Source organism: Chiloscyllium plagiosum, unplaced genomic scaffold (genome assembly GCF_037043375.1).
Source record: "Chiloscyllium plagiosum isolate Xiang-an unplaced genomic scaffold, Cpla_swu_hap1 HiC_scaffold_13, whole genome shotgun sequence".
Taxonomy (NCBI): Eukaryota; Metazoa; Chordata; class Chondrichthyes; order Orectolobiformes; family Hemiscylliidae; genus Chiloscyllium; species Chiloscyllium plagiosum.
Genome location: NW_028270151.1, coordinates 28,641,658 through 28,656,626, shown reverse-complemented (window position 1 = coordinate 28,656,626; position 14,969 = coordinate 28,641,658). Strand labels below are relative to the sequence as shown.

Genomic DNA, 14,969 nt, shown 5'->3' with positions numbered 1-14,969 from the left:
ACCACTGCTGGGACCTTCAAGGCTTTTCATTACGAATGCCATATTTATTGTCCTGCTGTACACCAGATCAACCACTGTCAGCCATGAATACCTCTTGAGAAACAAAAAGTAAAGCTTCTGGAGGCACATAGATGGCATTGAACATGCTTCCTTGGAAAAAGAACCTCACATTCATAAATGTGTTGCTATCTTACATTATCACCTGTCTGATTGACTGTCTTAGTGACGAGAACAAGCTACAAAGGTTACCCATCTTTAGCACCAGACCATGTCAGACACCTGTCTAAGGAAGTGCTACATTTCACTAGTGCCGTCTATTAACCTGTCCATGAAGGTGGCCAGATGCTTGTATGCCGAAAAGAAAAACAGAAATTGCTGGAGAAACTCAACAAGCCTGGCAGCATCTATGGAGAGAAAATAAAGTTAACTCTGCATTGCTGCTGCTCTGCAACTTGTGTGTCAGGTTGTCCAGTGCTCCCCAACAAGCCTGCCTCTTGCTCTCATCTCTGCATAGCACACGTCAATGAAGGCAAGAATTGTCGACACTGTGGCATCCTCTCCTGCCTAGATGCCTGGTCTCCAGTAGCTGTATGAGTGCCAGTAACCCAACTGTTTCTCCTTTGGCCTGCTGCAGAGATGCGCCAGTGAAGGACTCACCAGCAGGTGCTCCTAACTCCGATCTAGCTAAAACCCCGAGCAAGGAGTCAGCATCAGATTGCATGGAGACTGCTGGAGGCAGCCTTGTTGGTGGTTGCTCTGAAATGTTATTACTCTCTTCCTCAAAGGTGCAGGCAGGCATTGCCCTTTTGACACAGAAATCATGTACAACCCATTGGTAACTGTGGGAGATTAAACAGGCAAAGGGGTAGAGGTTATGGCATGTTGATAATACATTAACAGTATGGCTAATGGGAGTGTAGCCCAGCAATCCATGATACTTCTTACTGGTTTGCTGAGATATGGATGTTTCCACATCTCCACAGGACTGTTCCTCACCAGCAAAGACCCAGATCCTCTCTTCACAGGCCCCAATGTCAGGCACTCAACACATGCCCTAGCTGTTTCAACTTTTTCTAGGTCATTTTCCCCTGGACTTAGAAAAAGGGGATGGATTGAGTGAGATGAAAATGGCTGGCATAGCTGTTAGTGCTTGTGCAATTGGAGGAAAAGTGGTGAGGTGTCCCAGATGTGTGAGTAGGCAGTGCTGGACCCATGTAGGGCTAGTGGTATGGTGATGGAGGAGGGGTTGGTAAGAAGGAGTGAGGGAAGACATTATTTAGTTGTAAGAGAAGGAGGTCATGAACCTGGTGAGAGGTAAGTGCAGTAACAGATGTAGAGTGAGTATGAGGAAGCAGAGAAAAGATGATGCAAATTATCCTGGTGGAGCAGCAAAGGTCATTGTCCTTTTTCCCTCAGCACTGTGCATTTCTCCATGTGGTTGTGACCATACCGATGAACTTGGGGGCCTGGTGTACTGAGCTCCTCTGCTGATGCTGGGGGAAGAGGATGGCAATCCCCTGCACGACCCATTCACCAGGATCTGCTGCAGGTCCCTGTCTGCAGATTCGGCCATCAGTATCCCCTTGTCTGCCATGTCTAGGGTAAATGTCTCAAACTGTGCAGGGCAGCTCCGCACTCACAGAGCTTGACAGGTTGCAAAATGGTCTTTTAAAGATGGGATCCTGGGGTACCCCGGTGATTGTCAAATACCTCCGCTTACAGTGAGTGGGGAGAATCGGACTAGCATTGAACATGAGGGAAGCTGTAGGGGTATGCTACCCAAATTAATGAGTCAAGTTTGGGCGATAGCATGCGAGCATTAGCAAAACCTTGCAGAGGGAAACCCCCCATGAAATGTGAGCAAAACAAGCTGATTTAGCTGATTTCTGGTTAGGTTTGACCGAAAATGCGTATTGATGCGTTACATGTGTTCGCTTCTACTTGGCCAGCCCCTGTTTACAGTCTGTTGTTGTGTTAACGGCTCAACCCACTCTCACAGCTCCTCATAGATCCCTGGTTTGGATATGATTCAATCTTCAATTACTTTGTGGACGTAATGTTCAGTCGCTTGTTGATAGATTTATGAGGTGTAGTGACTAATTCTCTGAAGTGCTAGTTTTATAGAGTAATAACCAGTTGCCATCTGTTTTATTTCTTGGCATAGAGCTGGATATCTGGGCACACTATTAATACGAATTATTCAGTACAGGAGACATATCATCTGTTGCTGAAAAACTCAGTTACTGGGAGATTTGACATGAGTCAAGTAGCAGGGAGTGGTAATAGAAAGTACTGTGAAGGGGTTCGGAATTTAAAATGACATAAAGATGCGAAGTAACTCCTGAGAATTTGAAAGGAATCTGGAGCAATTGTAATGAGGTCAGCCAGGTAGACATCATAGAATATGAGTTGCTTGACTGGGCTGTTAATCAGGTCCAATCAGAGAGCGCTGGCTAACAGAGAAGAACAGAAGTGTCAGAGGTTCTGTTCACTCTGAGAGTTGGCACTGAGGGAACTGGATCAGTGTCACAGACTGTCTATGTGTGAATAAAGGGTGACTTGATGGCGGGATATTTCAGTGACTATGAGAGAAAAGCACGCTCCTGATGAAATTGAGTTGGGGTAAGCATTTCTGGCATCATGCCATTATTTGGGAAGCTTGACTCATTCAACCCTGCCATCAAAGACTGGGCCCAGTATGTGGAAAGAATGCATTAATTTTTTCCGAGCAAATGACACTGGGGCAGAAGAAAAGCAATAAGTAATTCTCCTGACAGCTTGTGGACCCGCAGCTTTTTCAATTATTATAAGCCTAACTTTACCTGAAGCATGAGATATTAAAACCTTTCAAGAGTTGATGAATTTATTTAAGGAATATTCTGACCCCAAGCCTCCTCTAATTCTGAAACACTATTGGTTTTACATGGCATTTGAGAACCGGGATATTGGTTTTGGGGTTTTTGTCGAGGTTAAGACGACCGGCAGAGGCATGTGACTCTGTTCAACCCTTAATGAGATGCTGAGACACCATTTGGTATGAGGTATTAATGATGTAATCATGCAAAAGCACCTATTACCTGAAGCCTAACTGGACTTCAAACAAGCACTACAACTGGCTTCATCATTGGAAAGTGCGGCAAGTGGAGTGTATGAGTTGCAGGGTATTCTGATGGAAGTCCCTCACCAGTCCAACTGAGCTTGGGGCGCACCATTTGAGTTAAGGCAATTGAATAGCCTCACTCAGGACATATCCTAAACAAAGGGATTCTAGATCAGCCCACAGCAAAACCCCAAAACAGAGCCAAGCGTTTTCCAAACCATTAAAACTTTCTTCAGGATTCAGGCAGTAAGCCATTGTAGTTGATGCCAGTATGCAGACTTGAGACAGTAAAAGAGTCCACAGGGCCTGAACTCATAGATCAGTATTCAGGCAAGTGCACACCCTGGAAAATCCACTACATCTGGCTTGGAATGGTTAGATTACTTAGCAACATCCAAATCAGAACCAAACAAGGTAAACGTTTGGTGAAATGGTCACCTGGTTCTAATGGAGGTCAATAACAATGTGGCTGTATCAGTGATTGCAGAAACAGTCTTTAATAAAATTCGCTCTGGACTCCAATCCTTAGGTTTGCGCAAGACCTCAGAAGACTGAGAAATTATACCGGGGAACCTTTACAGATTAAGTGTACAACTTCTGTTTTAGTCTCTTATGAAATGTGCCTGGTTCAGTTACCAGTGGTTGTAGTAAAAGGCTTAGGCCCAAGCTTGATGGGGTGAAACTGGTTGAGAATGATTCACTTTGATTGGCTCAACATTTTTTGATTATAAAATGGCTGCCTGACTGAAGTCCTAATTAAATATCCAGAAGTTTATCAACCAGGTCTAGGAACCAGCAAAGGAGCAAGGCCCCCTCGCATGTTGACCAGGAAGCAATTGCACAATTCTGCAAGGCCTGCTCAGTGCCATTTGTATTACAGACAAAAGTAGAGGTAGAATTCAGAAAGCTGGAATGTGATGGAATCTTCAAACCAGTGCAGTTTACAAAATGGATTGCACTGGGCATTTCGATTGTGAAGCCTGATGGGTCGGTTCACCTTTGTGGGATTTTAAACAAACAGTAAACTGCTTTTCACCGCAGGATAAATGCCCAAGCCCTTGCATAGACGATTCATACACAAAGCTGGCAGTAGGGCCGTCCTTCATGAAGCTGGACATGAGCTATGCTTGCTCGCAATTGCGGTTAGATGAGGATTCCCAGAAGTATGCTACAATTAATACCCACAGGGTTTGTACCAATTTCCAAGACTGCCATTTGGGCTATCATCAACCTGTGCAATTTTTCAGCAAATAATGGAGAACATCTTACAAGGTCTACCCCGGCCACCATTTGTGTAGATGATGTGCTAATAACAGGGAATACCAATAAGGAACACTTAGAGAACTTGGACAGAGTCCTTAGATGTTTCTTCCAGACGGGCATACACCTTAGAAGGGAGCAATGTGTGTCCAGGCACCCCAAGTGACCTACTTGGGACACAGAGTCGACAAGACCAGGTTACATCTATTGGAAGATAAAGTGAGTGTGATCAAAGGTGCCCCGGCCCTCACCTCTGTACTGGAGCTTAGGTTTTTCCTTAGGCTAGTGAATTATTACAGAAAGTTCATACATAACCTTGCCTCCATGCCAGCGCATTTGCATCAACTCTAAAAAAGGGTTAGCTTTACAAAAGGTAGCATAGCTGAGATATAGCTTTCAGGGAAATGATGAAATAGCTATCATCCTCTTAGGTTTTGCCATATCATGATCCCAAGTGAATCTAATATTGACATGTGATGCGTCCCCATATGGCATTAGAATGGTGTTAGATCATAGCTGGCCCAATGGAGAGGAATGCCCAATTGTGTATGCATCCAGGACTTTGACTAATGCAGAGCATAAATATGCCCAGATAGAGAAGGAAGGTTTGGTGGTCATACTTCGAGTCAGGAAGTTCCATCAATATGTTTACGGATGTAAATTTGTGATCAAAACAGAACACAAACCCCTGCTAGGTCTACTTAAAGAGGACAAGACAGTACAGCCCCTAACTTCTGACCAAATTCAGCAGTGGGCTCTAATACTAACTGCGTATAAGAACACCATTCAGGAGGCTAAGCAGCAAATTGAACTGCGTTCTGCTGGTAGATACACCACCAGTGGTACTGCCACTGGAGGCGAATGGTTTTCAATTTTCTTGACACATTTACACTCACAGATGACAATATCAAATTTTGGACACAGAAAGATCGGGTCCTGGCAAAACTGAAACAGCTGGTGGTGATGAGGAAACCAAAGGTCACAACCAGAATTGAATCCTTTTGTACCTGGAGAGACCAGATCACTGTAGAGGATGGCATACTATTATGTGGAGCAAGAGTGATTGTCCTGAGTGAAGGTTGCCATCGGATACTGCTGAACTCCACCAGGATCATCCAGGGGTTTACAAAATAAAGAGGTTGGTGAGAAGTTATGTTGCTGCCAGGATTGGATGCAGATATAGCTGCATTGATGGGCAGTGCCCAGAGTGCCAGCAACGACTCTGGGAAATTACTGCCAGCAGCCTCACTGCATTCATAGTAATGGCCGAGTTATCCCTGGACTCGGTTACAGGTCGACTATGCAGATCCTTTCATGGGCTCAATGTTCTTAGTCATTGTGTTTGGACGTGCGTAGAGTTCATTTGTCAAACACATGGATGACTATAGAAAATCTGCATGCATATTTTGCAATACACGGACTCCCAGAAGTGTTGGTCACAGATAACGTTCCACCATTTACCAGCAGGAAACTTGAGTATTTCCTGAAGTTGAATGGTATTTGACATATAAGGACAGCCCCATACCATCCATCATCCAATGGTATGGCAGAAAGAGCAGTCCAAACCTTGAAGGGAGGCTTAAAGAAACAGCTTACAGCTATATTAAATATGAAACTGTCCCAACTGCTATTTGATTCTAGGACTACCCCTCATTCAGCCACAGGGATAGCTCCAGCAGAGTTGATAATGGGGAGAAGACTCAGCACCAGGTTAAAGCTGATCTTCCTGGGTCTGGTGGGGTGGGGGGGGGGGGGGGGGGGTGGGGGGCGTGAAATCACATCAGGAGTTCTAATGCTTGACACAAGACTCTGCTAAGCAAGACAGGTGAATTTTGGTGTAGGAACCATGGGAATGGCCCTGCATGGGTAAGAGGCATGGTCAACTTGAGGTCAGGTCTAGTGACGTATAAAGTTCAGGTAGGTGCAATTGACCTGAACAAGCATGTAGGCTACATGAAAGCTGCAAACTCGCAAACAATGTGAGATAAAAAGGTGCCCGACTTCTCAATATTGTTTCTGACTGTTCTGAAACCTGTGGATTCTCCCTCTCATTCCTGATTAAGGGCTCTTGCCCGAAACGTTGTTTTTCCTGCTCCTCGGATGCTGTCTGACCTGCTGTGCTTTTCCAGCACCACTCTAATCTAGACTCTGATCTCCAACATCTGCAGTCCTCTCTTTCACCTAGTTGGTTGTCCCTCTCCATCAAGCATTAAAGATAACTCGGAATCTAAGATGGCAGATATCATCACCTTAATTCCTTTGCTGCCTGTAGAAAACAATGAATTTTTTCTGAGACGCTCCGGGTGCAAGAGGAGAGCTACTGTGTGTTACACACTGCCTGTATCACTGGGGTTGGAAGGGATTCCTCCTCACTTCAGGTCTGGCTCTACGCTGCAATCATTGGTCTGAATTTTTGTTCCAACTTCAGGAGCATAGGGTTGAGAGAATTCCTGAATGGAAACCAAATCGGGACAAAGTGCTCCAGATAGTGAGATTGTGCTTCAGGGATTATTTATGAGAGCTGACCTTGTTGTCCCATGCACGCCAAGAAACAGAGTAGAGGCAGCCACAGGAGCTGCAGTTGAATGAAGGCACTCATATGATCCAAGACTTTGCCCCAGCTGCAAAACCTAACAGAACACAAGAAAGCCTTCTTGCTCCCACCACAGCCTCACTCCCCCTTTCAGTACTCTCCATAGATCCTCCAGCTGCCATCCTTATATGCCCCATACACACATTCTTTCTAATTCTCATCCTACCATAGCTCCATATTAAGATGGTGAGCATCTTGGAGGGGAACCTGCCAGTGGTGGTGTCCCCGTGCATCTACTGCTCTTGACCTTCTGGAGGCAGTGATCTGGAAGGGGTTGTTAAAGGAACTTTGGTGAGTAGATGCTACACATTGCTGCTACTGAACTTCAGTAGTGGAGGGAATGAATGTCAAAGGCTGTAGATTGATTGCTAGTCAAGTGGGCTGCTTTGCCCTAGATGGTGTTGAGCTTCTTGAGTGCAATTGAAACTGAGCGCAACCAGGCAAGTAGAGAATATTTCATCACAGTCCTGATTTGTGCCTTGTAGATGATAGACAGGTTTTGAGGATTTGGGAGGTGAGTTGCTCACTGCAGAATTCCCGACCCATGACCTGCTTTATAATCACAGCAATTACATGACAACTCCCGTTCAGTTTCCAGTCAATGATTACCCCAGTGAAGTTGATAGTAGGGGATTTATTTAGGACAATTTCATTGAATGTCAAAGAGAAATAGATTCTATCTTGTTAGAGATGGTCATTTCCTGGCATTTTTATGGTAAGTATGTTACTTGCTACTTTCATCCCAAGGCTGGATATTGTCTAGGTGTTACTGCATTTGGATATGGATATAGGGGAGGTGATGGCCTAGTGGTATTATCACTAGACTGTTAATCCAGAGAACCAGATAACATTCTGGGGACTCTGGTTTGAATCCTGCCTGGCAGATGGTGGAATTTGAATTCAATAAATATCTGGAATTAAGAATCTAATGATGACCATGAACCTATTGTTGATTGTAGGGAAAGCCCATCTGGTTCATTAATGTCCTTGAAGAAAGAAATTGCCATCCTTACCTGGTCTAGCCTACATGTGATTCCAGACCAACAGCAACATGGTTGACTCTTAACTGCCCACTGGCCATTTAAAGATGGGCAATAAATGCTGCATAGCCAACAATTTCCTCATCCCATGAATAAATAAAGAAAAAAAAGTGACGGATTCTAAATGGTGCTGAATGTCATGCAATTGTCAGTGAACATCCCCAACGCTGACCTTATGGTAGAGGGAAGGTCAATGATGAAGCAACTGAAGATGTTTGGACCTGGAATAGTAGGCATACAGTGTACAGTCCTACCATAAATATGAACAAATACCAAAATCTAGTGCTCAGGAACAAACATAACTTGAAATTTCTCAAGGATATTGAAATAGAAAGGACAAGTAGTGATGTTTGAACTGTACAGAATCTTCCTCAGACGTTATCTGAGCAGCATTGTGGCTTAGTGGTTAGCACTGTTGTCGGTCAGCATGGGGGATCTGTATTTGCGTCTACTCTCGGACAACTGTCTGGGGGGTTGTTTGTGTACTCTCCCCAATGTCTGCGTGGGTTTCTTCCAGGTGCTCCTGTTTCTTCTCATAGTGTCCAGGGATGTGCAGGTTAGGTGGATTAGCCATGGGAAATGCAAGGTTACAAAGAAACAGTATGAGGCTGGGTCTGGGTGGGATGCTATTTGGAGGGGCGACATGGATTTGATGGGCACAATGGCTGACTTCCACATTGTATCAGGATTCTATGATTCATCTGAAGTACTGTGTTCAGTTCTGAGTACTGCAAATGAGCAGGGATACTTCAAATCTGAATTTTCCAGACTAAGAGTGGAACTTTGAGATGGTGAAATTCTGAGAATGGTTTATATAGCTTAGTATACCCATGAGTTTAAATGATTGAGGAGTTATCTATTTAAGATATTGCAGAATATAAAGCAACTCATTGGGATATACACAGAGAAATATTTGTTCAGATTCAGAGAACTCCAGATCCAGGTATCTGGGCGACACGGTGGCACAGTGGTTAGCACTGCTGCCTCACAGCGCCAGAGACCCGGGTTCAATTCCCGCCTCAGGCAACTCTCTGTGTGGAGTTTGCACGTTCTCCCCGTGTCTGCGTGGGTTTGCTCCGGTTTCCTCCCACATTCCAAAAATGTGCAGGTTAGGTGAATTGGCCATGCTAAATTGCCCATAGTGTTGGGTGAAGGGGTAAATGTAGGGGAATGGGTCTGGGTGGGTTGCGCTTCGGCGGGTCGGTGTGGACTTGTTGTGCCGAAGGGCCTGTTTCCACACTAAGTAATCTAATCATAATTTAAAAACTAGACTGTGGGTATCAGGGACCAATGGGAGCTTTTGCGAGTGGCAGCCTTTGACTTTGTTGTACTTCTTGTTTAAGAGAAAGTAAGCTGTTGCAATCCAGTCAGAGTGAAAGGAAGGGCATGCAGTATTCCAATTATAGTGAGAGGGGAATGGACAGTAATCCAGTCAGTGTGAGAGTGAGGACATACAGTAATCCAGTCAAAGTGAGAGGAAACAGACAATAATCCAGTCAGATTGAGAGGGGAGGCAGAGAGTAATCCCAGTCAGAGTGAGAGGGAGGACAGAGAGTAATCCAATCAGTGTGAAAGGAAACAGATATTAATCCAGTAATCCAGTCAGAGTCGGGGGGTGGAGTCAACAGAGAGTAATCCAGTCAGGGTGGGGAACACACAGTAATCCTGTCAGAATGAGAGAAAACAGACAGTAATCCTGTCAGAATGAGAGAAAACAGACAGTAATCCTGTCAGAATGAGAGGGGAGGCAGAAAGTAATCCAGTCAGAGGCAGAGTAGGGGGACAGACAGTAATCCCAGTCAGAGTGAGAAGGGAATTGGCAGTAATTCAGTCAAGTAAGAAGGGGAATAGGCAGTATTCCAGTCAGAAGGAGAGTGGGAACAGGCAGTAAGCCAAGTGATTGACAGTCTGAGTTTCTGACCTGGAATACCTGGTGGGATACAGTTGGGAGCGAGAGAGAAAGCCATATTTGCATGCAGATGATTTTCCTTGTTACTGTTGTGAGTTTTCATTGCCACTGATTTCCCCTGGCCCTCTCGATTGCCTTGAGCTGTTCCAATATTTTTCTAGCAACCTTGATTGTTATTTAATGAAATTGGACTTTAATGTCTGTGTTGCTTTCTTGCAGATGTTGAATAGCCTTAAAAATCTTTCTGAATGTCCAACATGTGTTCACACAGTAATATCCCAAAGGTGACACCCTGACCAAACATTTATACTTTTGCCTTTTTACATAAAATTACACTAAGTTTCCAGCACAGAAATAGATCATTGCACCCATCTGCTCTATCCCAGTTTTTCAGTTCTATACAAGCCTCCCTCCCCACCCTTCAAGTCTCTTTATATCACCATATCAGCAAATGCTCTATATCTTTCTGCCTTTCTTTTTCTACATGCTCATCTAACTTTGGAGTTCAGAATATTGGCATGTGGAGTGGGTTTAACAAAGAAAGAACTAGGTTAGACAAGATTGACAGAACAGTGACCCAATCCAGTACATGTCAGAGAACAGTGACCTACCTTTGTGTTACTGGAAAACTATGATGGTTTGCAATAGCTGGGGCAAATATTGAAGGAAATGAGCTTGTTTTTGATTCAGGATAATCAAGGATTGATTTTAGCTTAGGAAACTCAGAGACTGAATGTTCTTTAGGCCAATTCGGTGGAGACTTGCCTGTGATCAGAAGCAAATGTAGTTTCTCACCTGGAAAGAAGTATCAGATAGTTCACAGAAAGCACAGTTAGACTGTTAGAGAGAGTAATTTGTGGCAAAAGTGGGTACTGCAGATGCTGGAGATCAGAGTCACGAGAGTAGTGCTGGAAAAGCACAGCATGTCAGGCAGCAGCTGAGGAGCGGGAGAATCGACATTTCAGGCAAAAGCCCTTCATCAGGAATTTGTGCTTCATCCAAAACAGGAGTATTTGGTTAGATATCTGCAGGTTGTTAGTAGCTGAGAAAGTCTGAGCTTTACGTCTTATGCGCATTCGCGTAAAAATACTTCACAGTTCACAGGAAATAACGGGGATAATCAGTTAAGTTAAACCTAAAGATTTGTTATGGAGTGTACAGGGTATATCTAAATGCATAATATCAAGAAATGGGATGAGACTTTGTTTTGCTGTGTATTTTTCAAGGTCTTTCAAGTTCTATATTTAGAAAGCGTAGATTTTTTTCTTTTGTGGAGTAAGCTTCTAAAGAAGCTAAAGAAACTCTTGTGCAACTATGTTTCAGTGACTGGCCACCACTTTAACTAAAACAAAATTAAAAAGTCATCTATCACGGCAGGTTTCATTCTGGAATCTGACTTGTCCAGTGGCAACATCAGGTTCAATCGTAACAATATCCACATTATTCACCTCAGTCACTCTATAAAAGGCCAAGCCCACTCGCTGCATAAAGAGGTTTCTCCTGAATGCCTGATGGGATTCATTAATGACTGTCTTCTTTAAATAGCTTTTGGTCTCCCACACAAATGGAAATATCTTTTTACTGTCTACACTGTCAAACTCTTTTAGTAATCTTAAAGACATCTAACAGATCACTGTACTCAGCCTTCTCCTTTTCAAAAGAGAGGAGCCTTTCCCTGACCAATCTTTTCTGGCAGATACAACCTGGCTTGGTCCTCATGGAACATTTTTTTTCTTCTTTTTCAGAGCCATGGAGTCACCTCAACCATCAGTTCTTCAACTCCTCAAACTCCAATAACGTCGGCTTCTCACAGTCCAGTGATTGGGCATCAGCGGATGGTTATCCCCTCTCAGCCACTTCTAACAGCTACCAAGAAGACAGCTGCAAAGCCCCATCCTACCCAGGGCATTGGTGTGGCCTCAAAGACCCAACCCCAACCTGTTCCAGCCTCCTACACCACAGCCTCCACTCCTGCCCGACCTGCATTCAACGTGCAGGTTAAATCAGCACAGCCCAATCCCAATTTCATGCCACAGGGGCTTCAACAACCAGGCCTCGACCCTGCCACTTCTCAGTACCAGCAGTATAACCTGCAGCCAACTAGGTTTCCCGAACCAGCTCCACTGATACAGACTTACACTCAACAGCCCCGCTCCATTGACCATGGGTATGGGGCACAGCCCACACGCTACACTGACCCAGGTTACACTTATAATCCTTCACCGAATCGCTACCAAGATCATCGGGCTGTTGCTCCAGCACCAGCGGTTGGAGTGGGTTATGCTGGTGACCCAGCATATGGAGCTCCGAATACCTGGAGACCCGAAGCACCTTATACCCACAATGCTCCTGGACCAAACCCTAGTGCCTATCATCAACTGGCTCCTAGCAAGAAAACTTACATCACAGACCAAACACCAGGACCTCTGCAACAACCTAAGGTACGAATGCATCTCATGTTAAGAGTGTTGTATGTTTGCCTGAAGGACATTTTCATGTCCTTTGTTTGTGGGTCTCCCCATCTTCACCTCCCTCACCTACAGGTCCAGACCATTCATACCGAAGTTTGATTTGAAAAGTGTGCCGCTGGAAAGGCACAGCATGTCAGGCAGCATCCAAGGGGCAGAAGAGTCAATGTTTCGGGCATAAACCCTTCATCAGGAATGTGTGGGGAGAAGGGGGCTGAGAGATAAATAGGGTGGCTGGGGGAAGATAGCTGAGAAGGTGATAGGTAGATGCAGGTGGCGGGGGGGGGGGGGGTAATTGAGATAGGTCAGTGATGAGGATAGAGTGGACAGATGGGAAGGAAGATGGACAGGTAGGAAGGTCAAGAGGGCGGTTCTGGGTTTGATTGTTGGATCTGGGATGAAGTGGGGGGATGGGAGATTTGGAAGCTAATGAAATAGATGTTAATGCTGTGTGGTTGAAGGGTCCCAAGGCAGAAGGTGAGGTGTTCTTCCTCCAATTGTTGGGTGGCTTGGATGTGACGGTGGAGGAGGCCCAGGACTCGCAAGTCCTTGGTGGAGTGGGAGGAGGAGTTGTCATATGGTTATCAGTCTATGCTCTATTGAAAACAGGCACTGTGCTTCCAGACTATTCTGTAATCATAAAGTATACATAACTTCATGAGGATGTGACAGGTTGTTAAATAAATTCTCCCTTTCCTGTTCCCTTCGATCTTTAACAGTATTCTGAGCTCTGGTTTTAACGCTTTACTTCATTTTCTCAATTGAGATGCATAATAGGAATCTCCGAATCATTACTCCCAAATTCCTGCTGTCACTTCAGGGGTATAAAAGAATGGTGTAAATGCAAACAAGTGCTACTTTATTCTAGTACTCCATGGTGTAAGATATTGAGGAGAATCCATTGGGAATGCTCCCTGACACAATCCTCTACATAAGGTCTTAACTTCCAAATTTAAGAAGAGGTTGCACAAATACATGGGATAGAAAGGTATACAAAGATATAGTGACATAGGAAGATGAGAAAGGATAGGAAAAAGCTGACTTTGAGCGAAAACATGGACTTAATGGCCTGAATGGTCTGTTTCTAGATTGTAAATACTGCGTACCAGTGCTGAAGTTGTGACTCAGAATTGTATCTAGAGTGGAAACTATGAATGATGAGTCTGTAGAACTTCTCAGATCACGTCGGAGCCCATGTAATATTCAGTGACTCTGTCTCTGAACAGTCTCTCTTCAAATTAACGATAACATCTGTGGAGCTGGGAAGAAGGTAGCTGGGAAGCAATAGGTAGATGCAGGTGGGAGGATTGTATCTAGCGTGGAAACTATGAATGATGAGTCTGTAGAATCTCTCAGGTCATGTCAGAGCCCGTGTAATTTTCAGTGACTCTCTCTGAACAGACTCTCTTCCTAATTAATTGAAACGTCTGTGAAGAGGGCAAAGGGATTTGGGACTTCTTGTATTCACATTATTAGAAGCTCGTACTCTGGTACAAAATCAGAAAAATTATTGGGACTTTGGCTTATAATTCTTATGGGATGTAGGACGAAAGTCAAGCAATGATATTTAAGTTGTCTGGAGTCTTGGTCAGACTCTATTTGTTCCTGCTGAGCACGTCCATCTTAGGGAGGAGATGTAGTGCTGATTTTTCAGAATGATATTTTATCAGTGTACAAGCATGGATAGAGAATTGGCTAACTATTGGAAGATTAAAAACTTGGGATAGCAAACCGTAACTCATGGATTGGTACAGGGATCAGTGCTGTGGCCAAGATTATTTACAATAAATATGAGTGGTGTGGATGAAGAAGGTGAGTGCACTTTGGCAATTTTGTGGATGACACTAAAGTAAGTGGGAGGGCAAATAGTGAGGAAGACATAAAGAGTTGTTAGACATAGACAGGTCAAGTGATTGGACAAAAACTTGGCGGATGGAATTAAATATTGAAAAATGTGAGATTATGCACTTTGAAAGGAAGAGAAGAGCTGAATCTTATTTAACTGGGGACAGACTGCAGAAAGATGCAGCATAGAGGGATAAGGTGGGTCTTCATATGTGAATCACAAAGCCATCAGCCAGGTTCAGTGAGTAATAGGGAAATCAAATGGAATATTGGTCTTTATTTCAAAGGGAATTGAGTATAAAACAGAAAGGCTAAACCTATAGAAGACACAAATCAGACCACAGCTGGAATATTGTGCTCTTCTTGTTTACCGAAGGATACACTGACAATTTGAGGCAATGCAGGAATTCACTAGGTTAATCCCAGGCATTTTCTTATGAGGAGAGATTGGTTTTAGAAAAATGAGCGTAAACTTTATTGAAACACATAGGATTCTCAGGGATCTGGAGGGGCTGATGGAGGTTACAGAGATAGGGAGAATTATAGGGGCTGGATGACGTTACAGGGATGGGAAGGCTTATAGGGGCTGGATGATGTTACAGAGATGGGGAGGGTTATAGGGGTTGAATGACGTTACAGAGATGGGGAGGGTTATAGGGGCTGAATGACGTTACAGAGATGGGGAGGGTTATAGGGGCTGGAGGAGGTTACAGAGATAGGGAGATATATAGGGGCTGGAGGAGGTTACAGAGAT

The 14,969-nt window shown here is 44.2% G+C and overlaps 1 protein-coding gene across 11 annotated transcripts in view; it reads left to right on the top strand.

The window, feature by feature from the left end:
* lpp (LIM domain containing preferred translocation partner in lipoma) overlaps positions 1 to 14,969 on the top strand; it is a 396,217-nt gene that overhangs the window by 297,043 nt on the left and 84,205 nt on the right. For all 11 annotated transcript variants that reach the window (XR_015759138.1, XM_087993414.1, XM_087993419.1 and 8 more), the window contains one exon: positions 11,648 to 12,343. Coding sequence is in view for 10 of the 11 variants with exons in the window: in XM_087993414.1 (XP_087849540.1) it covers positions 11,648 to 12,343 (696 nt within the window). In the remaining variant the exon portion in view is untranslated. The remainder of the gene's footprint in view (positions 1 to 11,647; positions 12,344 to 14,969) is intronic.